The 13027-nt window shown below is 37.5% G+C and overlaps 1 protein-coding gene across 7 annotated transcripts in view; it reads left to right on the top strand.

The window, feature by feature from the left end:
• IQGAP2 (IQ motif containing GTPase activating protein 2) overlaps nt 1-8272 on the top strand; it is a 127417-nt gene extending 119145 nt beyond the window's left edge. For all 7 annotated transcript variants that reach the window (XM_038171489.2, XM_038171486.2, XM_038171484.2 and 4 more), the window contains 6 exons: nt 1913-2000; nt 2782-2994; nt 3604-3764; nt 4577-4720; nt 6746-6854; nt 7341-8272. In XM_038171489.2, coding sequence (XP_038027417.1) covers nt 1913-2000; nt 2782-2994; nt 3604-3764; nt 4577-4720; nt 6746-6854; nt 7341-7454 — 829 coding nt within the window. In that variant the 3' untranslated portion in view covers nt 7455-8272. The remainder of the gene's footprint in view (nt 1-1912; nt 2001-2781; nt 2995-3603; nt 3765-4576; nt 4721-6745; nt 6855-7340) is intronic.
• The last annotated feature ends 4755 nt before the right edge of the window (nt 8273-13027 follow it).

Genomic DNA, 13027 nt, shown 5'->3' with positions numbered 1-13027 from the left:
ACACATCTGTTTATACAAGGGATGTAAACACAGATACTGTAGCTTCCTGGAGAGCTGCCAGGCAGAGAAGGACCTGGGAGTGATGGTGGACAGTCGGCTGAATATGAGCCAGCAGTGTGCTCAGGTGGCCAAGAAGGCCAACAGCATCCTGGCTTGAGTAAGAAACAGTGTGACCAGCAGGGCTAGGGAGGTGATCGTCCCCCTGTACTCGGCTCTGGTGAGGCCGCACCTCGAGTACTGTGTTCAGTTTTGGGCCCCTCGCTACAAGAAGGACATGGAGGTGCTTGAGCGGGTCCAGAGAAGGGCAACGAAGCTGGTGAGGGGCCTGGAGAACAAGTCCTACGAGGAGCGGCTGAGGGAGCTGGGCTTGTTCAGCCTGGAGAAAAGGAGGCTCAGGGGCGACCTTATTGCTCTCTACAGGTACATTAAAGGAGGCTGTAGCGAGGTGGGGGTTGGCCTGTTCTCCCACGTGCCTGGTGACAGGACGAGGGGGAATGGGCTTAAGTTGCGCCAGGGGAGTTTTAGGTTAGATATTAGGAAGAACTTCTTTACCGAAAGGGTTGTTAGACATTAGAACAGGCTGCCTAGGGAAGTGGTGGAGTTACCATCCCTGGAAGTCTTTAAAAGACGTTTAGATGTAGAGCTTGGGGATATGGTTTAGTGGGGACTGTTAGTGTTAGGTCAGAGGTTGGACTCGATGATCTTGAGGTCTCTTCCAACCTAGAAATTCTGTGATTCTGTGATTCCTTTTTTTCTGTAAAGCAACATGCCTCTTGAACAGAAGTATTAAAGCATTTGTTTTTAAATGGTTTTGTTAAGGTTTCTGTGACAAGCCCAAAGATTTGCATGTACCTCTGTGTAGAAGACGTTATATAAGGTGCCCAGTACACATGGTCTGAATGCATAGGGACAGCATGCCAAGTTGTACATGAGTGGGGAGGAGTGGAGCCCTAGGCTGTTTTGCTTCTGGAAAACAAGAAAGCTGAGCTGGTTTGGTATAAAGGAGATGAAGTAGGCATGCATGTATTACCAGCCATATCAGCATACTGTTAGATAGGTTTCAAGTGCATGGAATGGTAACACTGTCCCATGTTTGCTACTGTTAATGGTGGTGGTGACCACCAAAGGCTGAGAAAGGTTTTGCCAGGCAGAGAAAGCCAGGAATGTGTTGATGTAACACAGGTGAATTAATTTTAGGGGATCTTAGTGGTTTTGTTTGTTGTTTTTTCTTTGTTTTCTGGGGATCTGGAGGGAATTCCAAGAGTTTGTGAAGGAAAAATCTTGTTTGTAATCGTGTCCTCTGAATTAATAGAATTCTGTAATAAGACATTCTTTGAAGTGTTATAGATAAACTCCTACCAAAAAAGAACTGGTTTACATATCAGCATGCAACAGCTTCCTTTTTTTTTTTCTTTTCTTGTGAGGAAGTGCTCCATATGTTGCCACTAAAGAAACGTCTGCACCATAAGTAGTGTCTGCTGTGCAATTCCTTCAAAAGTTCAGCTTTGAGTGCCTTTCCACTTTATTTAGTAGATACAATCCTTATGTACCTGCATAGTTCAGGCTTTGGAAAGGTGACCTTCCAACCTGCTGTCATGATCATAATTAGAATCCTTGTTTATATTGTTGGTTTGGTTTTTACTATGTTAGCAGTAACTGTTATACTATGTTAACCAGTTAGATATTTCCTAAAATAAAAGGGAGAAAAGTATGTACACACTTCTCTTGTTGCCTGTGTAGAAGTCATGTGTTCAGTGTCCAGATCAATGGAAGATCTGGAATATAACACTGAAGAAATACTTGTATTACCAAGCATAAAGGGCATGCTTGCTAGTTTTACAGTCAAAGAAATAAAATGCACAGATGAACCAGTGGTAACTGTTTTGTAATACCCATATATTCTTTTTAAAAGGACCAAAAGACTTATTGTGGATGTGATACGAACTCAGCCAGGGGATACGCTCTTAGAAATATTAGAAACAACAGCCACTGCGCAACAGGTAAGTGCTATATTATGCCTGAATAGGGAAGAAAATAACTATTTTATTAAAGCTATTTAAAAGCAGATTTCTGACAGCTTTTTCTCTTACTATAATAATAGCATTGTTGCTATTTGTAAACTACATGTAGGACTGGTAACATCTTGGAGGAGGGGGTGAATATTAATTCTTGCTGTCAACTACAGCAGCTGGAATAATGTATTTCATAATTCTTTAAACTTGTAAACATGGCCTCTTCTTTCCTATGTACTAATGCAAGCAAATAGCCTGAGGTGAATTCTCTGATGGATTTTTCTTTTTCTAGTAAACTTTGGTATATTGAGTTCTTTGCTGCCTAGTATATTTGCTTAAGCAATATAAGCAAACATTGGCTTGGGAACTGCAGCTATCTTTGATGTAGGAAATGAGTGGGAAGAGCTCTCAGCTGAGGATTTGCCCTGGAGACACTGACGCACAAAGCCACATCTCAATAACATGCACTTTTTAGCTTAGTTTAGAGAGTTTGTATATGTGTGTGTAAGCAGGGGGCACCTGTGAGACCTGGACAGTCTTCATACAACTAAATGAAGCCAGTGAGTCTTCTGGCTAGTTTCAGACATGTTTGTATTAATTGAAAAGTGACTGTTGTGAAGAGTTATTTAAGGTATATCAAAAGGGAATAGTAAACTGAGCAACAAAGACAATTTCATTTCTTTATCTCCTGTGAGAATTCAATGCATCTGAATTCTTAACTGTTATCCTTAATTGTATCCCTAAATGTTTTGGATTTTTTTTTACCCAGGAATCTGAGCACTTGAAACTCGTAGAAAAACGTGCCATTTTAGACTCCAAAACTCCAGAGAAAATGAAGCACAGTCAGTCTATTTTTGAAGAAGGGCAGCTACCATTAGAACAAAAGAAAAGGAAAATTCAGAGAAATCTCCGGACATTGGAACAAGCAGGATTAGTGTCTTCAGCAACTAAGTACCAAGAAATTATAAATGAGATTGCTAAGGTAAATGGAACATGCTTCTTCTAAACTGATGATTTTTTTTAGGTATCTAGCTCAAATCCATTCTAGCTAGACATGTTAACTGATATTAAGTCTGGATAGCAAAGGCTACTGCTCCACATTATTCAGTTCAGGTAGTTGTGCATTAGCATGCTGCCTCTAAGTTAATCAGTAAACTAAGATTTGTTTCTTATTTGAACATTTCATTGATTTATTGTAGTGTCCTGAAGACCACAGTAAATTTCAGGCTACCACAACTTGTAATTAATTTAGCTCCAACTATTTGTAGTCACCTTGAATGAGGGGATATAAGTTTGCCCACAGAAGACATAAAGCCAGTGTTGGACTGAGTGGGCCTTGGTGCAGACACCCACAAGGTTAGCTTTTCAGTTGTCAACCTGCTGGGCTTTCCTAGGGTTTTGAGGTGCCCAGTGACAGCAGTCTGCTTGGAGAGGCTGTCACCAGACAGAGACAATCATGCATTAGGAGAAAGAGTTTAGAACCACCTGTCCAATCTCCTTTCCAACCAATGCCTAACTGTTTAACTTCCCCAAAGTCAATATATCTAATTAATAAGCTTATTGCATAATAAACTTAAATCTTCTGTTTTAGGATATCCGGAATCAAAGAAGATACAGACATCACCGAAAAGCTGAACTGGTGAAACTCCAGCAAACTTTGAATGCACTTAACTCCAAGACAGCATTTTATGAAGAACAAATTAATTATTACAACACCTATATAAAAACTTGTTTAGACAACTTAACAAGAAAGTGCGTTGATTCTTCTTGTCTTTTAATATTTTAATGTGTTTTATTAGGAGGGAGAGCTAGTAGGAAGCTTTGATTCCAATGGGTAGGCAACCCACAGATTTAAAAGTACATACAAGTTGCCACTGAGCTAACCAAAAATCCTTAAACAATGAGGCATACATTTCTTTAATTTTTCCTTAAGGAGGACTGTTTCCCTATAATATGGTTTCAATATATTTAATTAGTGTTACTTTGCAAGTCTACTAGTATCCTTTGAAGTCATGAAGCTTTGGGAAGTGACTATTGATTTTCTTCCTTCATTAAATAGGTTTGTCTTTAGAATAGAACAGGGAAATAAATAAAAAAAAAAATCTTATTTTTCATGAATGATGCAGTCACTCATTTGTGATCCAACTCCTAGTAGGGCCATTATGGTGTCAAAATAAAAGCATTTTAACGGCTTGAACAGGAGCTTTCTCAGTGGTCCAAAAAGGAACACTAATGATCAACCTTATTTAATACCTATGTCACTGTATGCTCCCAAACTGCTGCTTTTAAGTGATGATTGTGAACTCTTTTAGACTGGGTTTGCATTTCACAATAGAGTTTAGATAAGTGCTAGTAAATGTTCATTCATAATAATTACAAAAATATTTTAGACTACTTCAGGTGCCAAAAATCCTTCTCATTCTTGGATTGTTCCTTAATAGCTACTTAGGAGGGCTAAGAGTGAAGAAAAAATAAAACTAGAAGACTAGCTGAAATATAAAAAAAAAAAAAAGGCATTTGTGTGCTGGTAGCTTAATTACAAGCCATTTTTTGTTCTCTCCCAGAAATTCAAGGAGGTCAATTAAAGTGGATGGAAAAGAGGAGGTAAAGGGAAGCAAAAAACTGAAGCAGGCATCATTAAAGTACACAGCTGCAAGACTGCATGAAAAGGGTGTCATCCTAGAAATTGAAGATCTTCAAACTAACCAGTAAGTGTGGCACAAAACAATTGAGAGCATTTTCTAATCACCAGCTCCCTGAGGAGTCTGTCTTTTGTGAAAAGTATTTGCAATTTCCTGCACTGCACCTAAAATACCCTCAGATTTTTTTTTATAATCCAGGAAAAAGATAAAGTCTAATAGTTGTGATTCATTTTTATCCTTGTACCTTGCTATATGACTACTCCAGTAAGATACTGGAATATGTCTATTTTGGCATTAGTTTAAATGGGATTAGTATGAGTTAGGCAGCATGTTCACTAAGGACTGACTTGTTAACAATTGTAACATACTTTTTCATTTGCTGACCAAATGCTTTCATATTACTGAGTAAATACCTCATATGCTGTGCTTCACAACTATGGCAAACTGGGAATATATGTGGTAGTTTAACGTCCCTGTTGTATCTATCCATTATAAAGCTGCTCTTCCACCCTATGCATCTTTCCATCTTGCTTCTACATTGGAAAAGGTTTCTGGGTTGCAACTTTTTCCAAGTGGGTTTGTCAACAGTGGCAAAACTGACACCAGAGATGTGTGTACACATGCAAGATGATACTCAAAGGTGGCAGAACAAATCGCATTCCCTGTGGACACTTGTTCCTCTTTGTTCTCTGTACTTCTCACAAGCAATTTTTTTCTCAGTATAAAGGACTGTTAAGAGCTATATGCCATACTATAAGTATATGAGACAAGCCTTCAAGAAGATATTGCAATAGTGATGGTGTGGTTCGTGCAACATTATGCTAGTGATCTTCAGATAATAACTGATAGATCAAGTTAAAATGTCCATTCCCTAGTCTAACAAGGCCAAAGCAGGTTTCATGTTAAAGTAAGACACCCTTTTTTAGTCTTCTCTTACCTTCTGAAGACCACTCGACAGACCTGTTATAAGTTGTTAGGCATTGGAATGGGCTGCCCAGGGAAGTGGTGGAGTCACCATCCCTAGAGGTCTTTAAAAGACGTTTAGATGTAGAGCTTAGTGATATGGTTTAGTGGAGGACTTGTTGGTGTTAGGTCAGAGGTTGGACTCAGTGATCTTGGAGGTCTCTTCCAACCTAGACAATTCTGTGATTCTGTATATAAGTTGAACCTGCCATGTGAAGGTAGTAGTAGCTTCTGCTTGCAGTTCTGCAGGATCAGCATATTACAACAGGATGGGATATGCAACATGGCATACAGTTTCATGAATATTTTTCAGTGACCCCTGTGCTCCATGTACTTCACTGTTTCTGCATCCTGCCTTAACTATGCATTATATAAACCAGGTCAGAAAAAAAGTGATCAGATTTTAATTTGTGGGTTCAAAAGGAAAGGAGAGAAAGGACAGACTTACCCACCAGCTAATATAGCCAAACTCTGTCCCAAATAAATTCTACTAAAACTCAGATGTTCTCCATCAGACTATGTGATTCTACACAGTGGATTTGCTAAAACAACGAGAACAATTAAATTCCTGGATTACCCAGTATGTTGATGCACTATACCAAAATCACTGGTCTGGGCAAAAAACACCCCTCCTGTTCAAAGCAGTGGGATTTGTTTCTAAGGGTCACTTAGATTTTTTGGTTGGCTTTTTTTTTTTTTTTTGGTTTAGTGTTTGGTGTCTGTTCATATGCAATGTGTTTTCTCACACATTACTTGTACAGCTTAGCTAGCAGCAAGATGATAACACATGAGAGCTGGTGCTAGGAGCAAAGTTTAAGCTGACGTTTCTACCAGTCTTCCTGTTGCCCAGCTGAGGTCCAACAGCTCTATTATAAAATTATTCTATGGTCCCTAAAGATTTCTGCTGCTGGGAGGAGATAAAGCTATGCTTACAAAATGAATATGTCACAGAAAACACTGCTTGTTGTAAAAGTTTTTTTGTTGTTGTTGTTTGTTTTGTTTTTGCACAAAAAGGTTTTTGTGTGTGTGTGAGAGAGCTCTTCAGCTCTTCAGGGTTTCTATCAAACTGTCTTTGGAGTATATAAAACTGCATAGCATACATACTCAATTACTGTTCTTTGTTTTAAGGTTTAAGAACGTGATGTTTGATATAACACCTGGAGAAGAAGTGGGTGACTTTGAAATCAAAGCAAAATTTCTGGGGGTTGAGATGGAAAAAGTGCAGCTCCATTTCCAGGTAAAGTTTGAATTTTATCACTGTGTTCTATAACCACATTCACATTTGTTCTAAATAAGAATTTTTCAGCCTTTTTCTAAATCCATGAACTATTCAGTCACTGCAAGGCAGCAGGTCATAGGGGGAATGATTTTGTAATCTGTGAAGGATGCTGGGCTTGGAGTAGGGTTAAGACATACTTTAGAGAGACCATCAAACTGCATCAAACCAAGAGGCATATTAGAGCAGCGGCAAGGAGCAAATACCTATGCAAGAGTATAATACACAGGAGTCTATCTTTCTTCCAGCTTGCTGTTACTGACAGCTTATAATGGGGGATCTAGAAAACATGTACTGTTTTTCGTACTTACCAATAGTTCCCTTTAATTGTTTAAATTGTGAAGGACCTGGAGTTTTAGGTAATTAACACATGATGAAAATGACCCAATCTGTTCGCGATGAGGTATAGATTCAAGCAAAGAATAATGATTTTATTTATTGTTACAGGATTTGCTTCAGATGCAGTATGAAGGTGTGGCTGTAATGAAAATGTTTGACAAAGCTAAAGTGAATGTTAACTTGCTCATATTCTTGTTGAATAAGAAGTTCTATGGCAAATGAGTGTCTCCAGACATCGTGGACTACATCCACCAATGGGAAGTCTCTTCAGTATTTTTTTTGTGCTTTTCAACATTCGTTTGATGTTTGTCATTGAATGCTTTTTAACTTTACAGGAAACTAAAAGACCAAATATCGAGAGGAATGTATACAGTGCCTTTTCATCATTGATAATGGAGCAAAAAAATAGAAAATAGATTAATTTAAACACTTCCAGATCTCATTGGTGTTGGTACTTTTAAATCAAAACATTGTTTAGGACACTCAGCTATTGTGGTTGTATGGATATTAAGGTAGACAGAAAGTGAATTTAGTTGAATATATAAGCCTCTTCCTATTAAAAACATTTTAAATGACCTCAGATATATAATATAGTTCATATTAGACTTTAAGTATTTACCAAAAGAAATCCTAATTTGTCTCTAGGGGATAGCTCGCGCAAATATTTAGTTACATACTAAGCCTATTTTCTGGCAGTTGTCAATTGCAAAGCAAACTTGTTGTGCAATTCAAAAATTTTTATAGGTAATTATAAAGTGACAGTAACATTTTACTGTACAAAAATATATTTTGTGATTCATTCTTACTAAATAAAATGCACTACTGCCTTGTGTAAAATGACATTTTCTACTTTCACAACCTTTTGAGTGGCATGGGGGTAATCTGGACAGTAAACAGCTGTTCAGTTTGAAGTATTTGAATACATAAATCGTGCCTGTCTGTCTTTTTGTAAGAAAATAAATGCAATAAAATCAGTATTTAGATTTTTTTAAATATTCTTTGGAGATTGTTCTATGTAAAATAAATGTTACTTAATTAAACTGGCTTGTTTCCTAGATTTCATTTAAAAGGATTATTCAAGTAGCAGTCTAGATGGTAATGAGAACTTTCCAGAGCTTTTATAAAATTGAATCTAAGCTTAACTATCCTCACATTACACTTAGGGAAGGTTTCTCAGCAGTGAAGTCTTCTTGATCTTCATCACTACTTTCAGTGGCATAGTTTTGCTGATTAATTACCAATTACATCTAAAGAGCAAGAACATGTAAAGTGGATACTGTAATATATAAAGCAGGGAAAGCTATTTACTACTCTCACTTTCCTTGTGACAGATCATTTTAGAAGATGAATGTAGAGCGAGATGTTCTGGAATGCATTGTAAAAGTAATATTATGCAATATTACATAAATATTTAATTCTGAAGCTGAAATCTAAAGTGAGTGGCAGATACATAGACTACATTAGTTTGTACACTGATCTGTTGTATTACACAAGTTGGAGAAAAGATTTCTTAATAGAGATATTCATTTATGTATGACATTAAATGTGAACACTTTACTACTTTAAAACAGCTAATATCACTAATTAAAAAATAAACAGGTCCTAGGTACTTCCATTTCTCCTCCAGCTAGTTATGCTGCATTACCCATTTATCAGCTATTTAAATGTTACTTACTTATTAATACCCAGATTCACTTAAAATAGCTGTTAGGGAAGATGGAAGTAGCACTTTGAAGGCCTCTTCTAACTGAACTATTCTATTCTGAGATTATGTAGTCCAACTACCTGACCTCTTCAGGGCTAAACAAAAGTTAAAGCACGTGACTGAAGGCATTGTCCAAATGCCCCTTGAGCACTGACAGGCACAGAGCATCAGCCACCCCTCTAGGAAGGCTATTCCAGGGTTTGGCCACCCTCACAGTAAAGCAACTTTTCCTCATGCCCAGTCTGGCAATTGTCCAGAACTGGACAATCCCCTGATACAGCTTTGTGCTGTTCCCTTGTGCCTTGTCATTGGTGACCAGGGAGGCTAATCAATCCCTACACAGTTCTGACAAATTTTGCACAAGTAGGATGTTGACCAATAAAATCAGACCTTTGAAGTGACATGTCAAATGTCTGGAAATATCCTGGTGTATTTACTAAAGACCCACTGCCTCTGAGAATAAGTCACTCCTAGATGTGTTGCTTTGTGTGACATACTTGACACACCTAGTTCCTGCTCAGTTCTAATGTGAGCAGAACCTTCCTAGCTGCACCTTATGAAAGCTTGTTGGTAATGACATGTATGAAAGGTACAGTCTGTATACCAGATCTCATCTTTTCCAGCCGTTTCTTGATATTCCTGCTCTCCTGGTACACATCAAAGAAAAACTTCCACTTAAATTTCTTTGAACTCCTTCAGAAGCTTTCTTCTTAATTAGCTGGTTCAGTTTAGGACCTTGTCACTGAACAAATAATGAACCCTGCCAAACAAGGCTGACCATAATGGTTCTACCTAAATATAAGATTGACAGGTAGTACTGGTACTATGTAATTGGGCTAAGTAATTCTGTACCCACCAGTTACTGTCATATACAGGTGATATCTACTAGAAAGTAGAAAATTGTTTTTTTGGAGGTTACTGTGAGCTGCGATTTAGGGACTCCAATTATGCATGGTTAGATATGCGTTGATGAAACCAGTTTCATTCATGAAATAGTCTTGTGGACAGACTTGCCTTGCTGGTGACAAAAAATTAGGAAAAAAAACAGCATAGCTGAATAGTGTTTTTACTCAGCTGTTCTCAGTATAGGAGGAACTGAGTCTTTCCTTGAAAGACCTGTCCATCAATTAAGTTCGTTTTCCTAGACAGTGCAAGTGAAATTATAATAGTCAATAGTCATTGTCTGTTAAACTTAGAGTTTGCATTTTTCTGACATACCATTTTTAGAGTTGACTAAGAGCGCTTTGCAATTAACTTGATTTAATTTGGCACTTACTCATTCTGACGGATTTCTGAAGCTCCAAAACAATCCACAAGATTGTGGAATGAATAACATCTATCTTATTTGACCAAGCAGAGAGAAATACTATCACAAGTGATTGCTCTGTTCTGTTTTACTTGGTGCCTATCTGCAGACCTTTGTTAGTGCTTTTTTAAAAGCAAGCAAGAACAACTAAACAAACTTCCCTCTAATAGCAAATCCAAAGAGCAACAGTCACATCTGACATCAAACAGTTCATAACTACTTAGACAACACAACCCTCTTCCCAGACCTGGAGGACTGGTTTTGCCTCTGAAATATGGTTCTAACCTCACCCTTTTAGAGCAGTAATACAAACCCAGGCATGCACCAGGGCAGTGTGGTAGCTCCTGAACAGAACGATGGCTTCTTTCCCATTGATATAACGATGCATCCAGATGGTTCCAGGCTTTCTTGGTAGACCTGTGGTGTTTTATAGGAATGAAGTTTTGTACTGTGATATGCTCCTGAGGGGAAAAATAAATAAATAAACAAACAAACAACAACAACAAAAAAAAACTGCTGAAAAAGATGCAAGAAATTGAATGTAAAAGTGTTACAACTTTTAGAAATTGTGAACTCTTCACCTCCATTACAATTAGCTTATCCAGACAAAGTATAGCATATCCTGTAGCATAATTACAGGATTAAAACAAACAAACAAACAAACAATAAATAAATAAATACATAAATAAATTTGGCTCCTGTATGCAAACAGAAAATCTAAAAATAGTTATTGTTTTTTTATTATTATTCACTTTCCATATCTATAGTAAGCCAATTTATAAGGATACAAAGGACATAGCTCTGTGACTGTTCTTTATAACTGAAAGGAAAAGGAAGGTTATCATTGTAGGTATGATGTGAGTTTCCCTTCACATATTTCACAGATTTGGCAGGCAGTGGCATATGCCTCAAAAACTGGCCTACTGTTAAAGGCTTCTGGAATCTAATTAACAAAAAATGTGTATTTTCTCTGGGGTCTGGTAAAATATTTAGAAAAACTTATTTATGTTGTGGTATAACCTTGCAGACAGCTAAGTTACACACAGCTTTTACCTCTCCACCCTCGTGGTATGGAGGAGAGAACTGAAAAAGCTAAAAATGTAAAAAGTCATTGATTGAGATGAAGTTTGATAAATGATAATAATAATAACAAAAGAAAAAAAGTCATGCAAGACACAATTGCTCACCACCAGCTGGTTAATGTCTAGCCGATACCCGATTTGGTGCCCCACAGCCCTGCCCTGGCCAACTCCCCCATTCCTACTGCCCAGCATGATGCCATGTGGTAAGGGACACCCCTCTGGCCCCCTAGGGCCAGCTGTTCTAGCTGTGTCCCCTCCCAGCTTCTTGTGCACCCCCAGCCTCCTCCCTGGTAGGGCAGCGTGAGAAGCTGAGAGAAGTCCTGGGCTTTGTGTGAGTGCTCTGCAGCAACTAAGACATCAGTGTGTTATCACCACTATTTTCATCAAAAATCCAAAGCACAACATCGTGCCAGCTACTAAGAAGAAATTTAACCCTATCCTAGCCAAAATGAGGACATTTTAAGACTCAAATTGGAGGTTAAAGAAAAAATAAATAAATAATATTTCTTTGCAGATAGTTCCTTTAACAATACTTGTTCCCAGCTTATGACTAAAGGTTAACTCTATTGCACAGTGTTCCAGAACCTGATCTTGTTTCCAGATGCCTATCTCTTCATAACACTCAGAAGCTGATCCAACTCATATACCTTCAGGATACTAAATGTAAGTATTCATAGACATTTCTTGGACATGTCTCCAGTTGTGTAGCATGGGACCACATAGGTGATTGAAATGTTTGAAAAAAGGAAAAAAAAAAAAAAAAAAAAAAAAAAAAAAAAAAAACAGATTTTGTCAGCTCCACCCTATCAATTTTTCCTCCTGTCCTCCTGTACATGACCAAATTCTTGAACCAGACATCAGATTTTTCATTTTCTTTTATCTTAAAGAACATCTCAAAAACACTTAGGAGGATGTTTTTTGTGAGAAAGGCATCATATAATACTGATTCCCAAAGGTGGAAGAAACATGTTAAAAACATTCTTCCAGAACTGAAATGCTTGCTCATTTTCACATTCAAGTGCATGTCAGAGTAATTTGGTATATAATGAATGTTGGGGAAATCAGGTGTAATGCTTCTTTATCAAACTAAATTGTTCAAAGGATGTAAGTTTTCACAACTTGTTGATCTAGCCCCCCGACCAACCTTAATGTCAACTCTCAAATCTCCAGTTTGAACTCTTAGCAAGATGTTTTCTGTTGCATTTCTCACTAAGACAGAGCTCTTAAAATGCTGTCATATCTGAGACTGGAAATGGGTTCATGGCATGTTTTTACTATATATGGTGTGTTAAGAGTTAGTTCCTCATTTGCTTCAATTTTTTTTTTCAAGGCAGTCTACATTTAGGTCACAGATGTCACTTTGCTGTGCCTATTTACATAGATTAAAATGCGTTTGAGTCTGTATAAATACACACTATAAACATGGAGTGCCTCTAATGGAAAGCACTTTCAGAGAACTCCCTTTCTGTTTTCACAGTGTGTTTAAATATCATTCAGTACAGCAAATCCTGTCAGTTTTTCTCAACCTGTGGAAGAACAGATTGATGCTTTAAAATTGCATATGCAGTATAGCAGCTTTAAAAAGAAAAAAAAAAAAAAAAAGTTTTCACTTCAATGGCAAAATGAGTTTCTCCACACAAATACACAAATATCCCCACAAATATTCTATAACTTATTTTCTCTTCTCTCTTGAAGGCTTATC

Source organism: Anas platyrhynchos, chromosome Z (assembly GCF_047663525.1).
Source record: "Anas platyrhynchos isolate ZD024472 breed Pekin duck chromosome Z, IASCAAS_PekinDuck_T2T, whole genome shotgun sequence".
NCBI classification, from domain to species: Eukaryota; Metazoa; Chordata; class Aves; order Anseriformes; family Anatidae; genus Anas; species Anas platyrhynchos.
This window is presented reverse-complemented; position numbering and strand designations above follow the sequence as displayed.